At 55.6% G+C, this 2,415-nt stretch overlaps 1 protein-coding gene across 1 annotated transcript; it reads left to right on the top strand.

Moving 5' to 3' along the window:
* Positions 1-467: 467 nt before the first annotated feature.
* On the top strand, positions 468-1,889 carry LOC117594990. Its single transcript, XM_034294839.1, has 2 exons — positions 468-905; positions 1,068-1,889. The coding sequence occupies exons 1-2, from the start codon at positions 468-470 to the stop codon at positions 1,770-1,772; spliced, it is 1,143 nt and encodes a 380-aa protein (XP_034150730.1). The 3' UTR covers positions 1,773-1,889.
* The last annotated feature ends 526 nt before the right edge of the window (positions 1,890-2,415 follow it).

The raw sequence follows: 2,415 nt of genomic DNA, 5'->3' as shown, positions 1-2,415 counted from the left end.
TGGCGGCACTGGCTGGAAGGGGCGGAGCAGCCTTCTGTGGTATGGACAGACCACAAGAACCTGGAATTCATCAGGACTGCCAAGCGCCTCAAACCCCGACAAGCCAGATGGGCTCTGTTTTTTGGGCGATTTAACTTCTCTCTCACCTACAGACCGGGTTCCCGCAATGCCAAGCCTGACGCGTTATCACGCGCGTTCCTAAAGGGGTTCCGATACAGAAACTCCACCGGACACCATCGTGCCTAGGACATGCGTCGTCGGAGCAGTGCTGTGGAGAGTCGAGGAGGACGTCAAGGCCGCCTTTCGGTCTGACCCATGCTCAGGTAACGGGCCACCCGGCCGCCTTTTCGTTCCAGGCGCCCTGCGACCCGCGGTGCTACAATGGGCACACGCCTCCGCTCTCACGTGCCACCCCGGCACAGCTCGTACTATGGCTGTCCTAAGGAGGCGGTTTCTGGTGGCCTGCCATGGGAAAGGACACCAAGACCTACGTGTCAGCCTGCCCCATCTGTTCCCAGAACAAAGGTACCACTCAACCCAGTGCAGGTCTCCTGCGTCCCTTGCCCGTTTCACGTCGGCCCTGGTCCCATCTGGCCTTGGATTTCATCACCGGTCTGCCCCCCTCCGATGGGAACACGGTCATCCTGACAGGGGTGGACCGGTTCAGTAAATTCTCACGTTTCCTTCCTCTGCCTATGCTCCCCTCTGCCAAGGAGACAGCTGCTCACCTTGTCAGGGACGTGTTCCGGCTCCATGGGCTTCCCTGCAACATCGTGTCAGACCGGGGCCCACAGTTCACCTCAGCGGTGTGGAAGGTCTTCTGTGCTGCCATCGGTGCTACGGTCAGCCTCTCCTCTGGCTTCCATCCCCAGACCAACGGGCAGGCCGAACGAGTCAACCAGAAGGTGGAGACCACTCTGCGGTGCCTGATCTCGTCCAACCCCTTCTCCTGGGCGCCCCAGCTCCCCTGGGCGGAATATGCCCATAACACGTTGCCCACCTCGGCCACAGGTATGTCGCCCTTCCAGTGCCTCTATGGTTACCAACCACCTCTTTTTCCGTCTCAGGAGAAGGACCTGTCTGTACCCTCCGTCCAGGCACACATCCGCCGTTGCCACCGGACCTGGCACCGCGCTCGAGCCGCCCTGCTTCAATACCAGCGCCAGGCCAACCGCTGCCGCACTCCTGCCCCTGCCTATGCCGTTGGGGACAAAGTGTGGTTGGCCACGAAGAACCTGCCACTATGGGCCGAGTCGAGAAAACTGTCCCCCAAGTCCATCGGACCGTTTGTCTTTGACAAGGTCATCAACCCTGTGGTGGTCCGGTTGAAGCTGCCCCGGACCCTCCGTGTCCACCCGGCTTTCCACGTCTCCTGTGTCAAGCCTGTCTTCCTCAGCCCCCTTCTTCCTCCTCCTCCTCGTCCGCCCCCTCCTCGGGTCATCGACGGGACTCCGGCCTACACTGTGCGCCGGATCATGGCCTCCTGGCGTCGGGGGCGTGGCTTCCAGTTTCTTGTCGACTGGGAGGGTTACGGTCCTGAGGAGCGGTGCTGGGTCCCCCGAAGCCATGTCCTGGATCCTGCTCCGCGACTTCTTCCGTCGCCATCCCGGCGCTCCGGGTGGCCTGCCTGGGGGTGTCCATCGGGGGGGGTGCTGTCACGGTCCCTCCCCCGTGATTGTGTGTGTATGGATGCATGTTCCCCTTTCTGTCTGTGGCTCTGTTTTGGTCGTCCTGGCAACCTATTAGGGGGCGTGGCGTCAACTCCGGGGTGATGCTGGTGCCAGCTGTTTCCACTTGATGATCACGCACCTGTTCCCTATTCCACCACTCACCGGCAGCATTTAAGCGGCGCTTTGACGTCTCGTCCCTGCCGGATCATTAGTCGTATCTCGATTCCGTATCTCTGTTCACCTGCCTGGATTCTGCCTCGACAACCGGTTCATCTACTGCATCCTGACCCACATTCTCCTTCCTGACTGCCTGGACTCCTGGAATCACCTTCACTCTATCTCCCCTGCCTGCACTATGTCCATACTCTCCACATACACTTGCTGTTCACTAATAAATCACCCTTCACGGTCCCTACTTGTCCTTGTCTGCTTTTGGGTTCCGCCCTGGCCCTGACAACGTTACTGTAACAAAAAACGTGCTCTACCTGCAGTAGCTAACAAGGTATACTGGGCCAAACCTGCCAAAATTACAAAAAAAATTAGAAATAAATAAATGTATCAATAAATATATTTATACATAAAAATATAATTATTTATTTATTAATCCATATTATTTCCCTATTTATATAATTCATTCATTTCTGTATTTTATTTTTATTTGTATTCATTTCCATGATCTCATATTTCTGTATATATTTATTTCTGTATTTATTTATTTCCGTATTCTTTTTTTTCTGTATTTATT

This window comes from Esox lucius, chromosome 10 (assembly GCF_011004845.1).
Source record: "Esox lucius isolate fEsoLuc1 chromosome 10, fEsoLuc1.pri, whole genome shotgun sequence".
NCBI lineage: Eukaryota > Metazoa > Chordata > Actinopteri > Esociformes > Esocidae > Esox > Esox lucius.
This window is presented reverse-complemented; position numbering and strand designations above follow the sequence as displayed.

Excerpts from the sequence above, each read along its gene's own strand:
- LOC117594990 (XM_034294839.1), top strand. The coding sequence starts at position 468 with ATGGGAAAGGACACCAAGACCTACGTGTCAGCCTGCCCCATCTGTTCC. Across the intron at positions 906-1,067 it reads CCGAACGAGTCAACCAGAAG|GAGAAGGACCTGTCTGTACC; the intron begins GTGGAGACCACT and ends TTTCCGTCTCAG.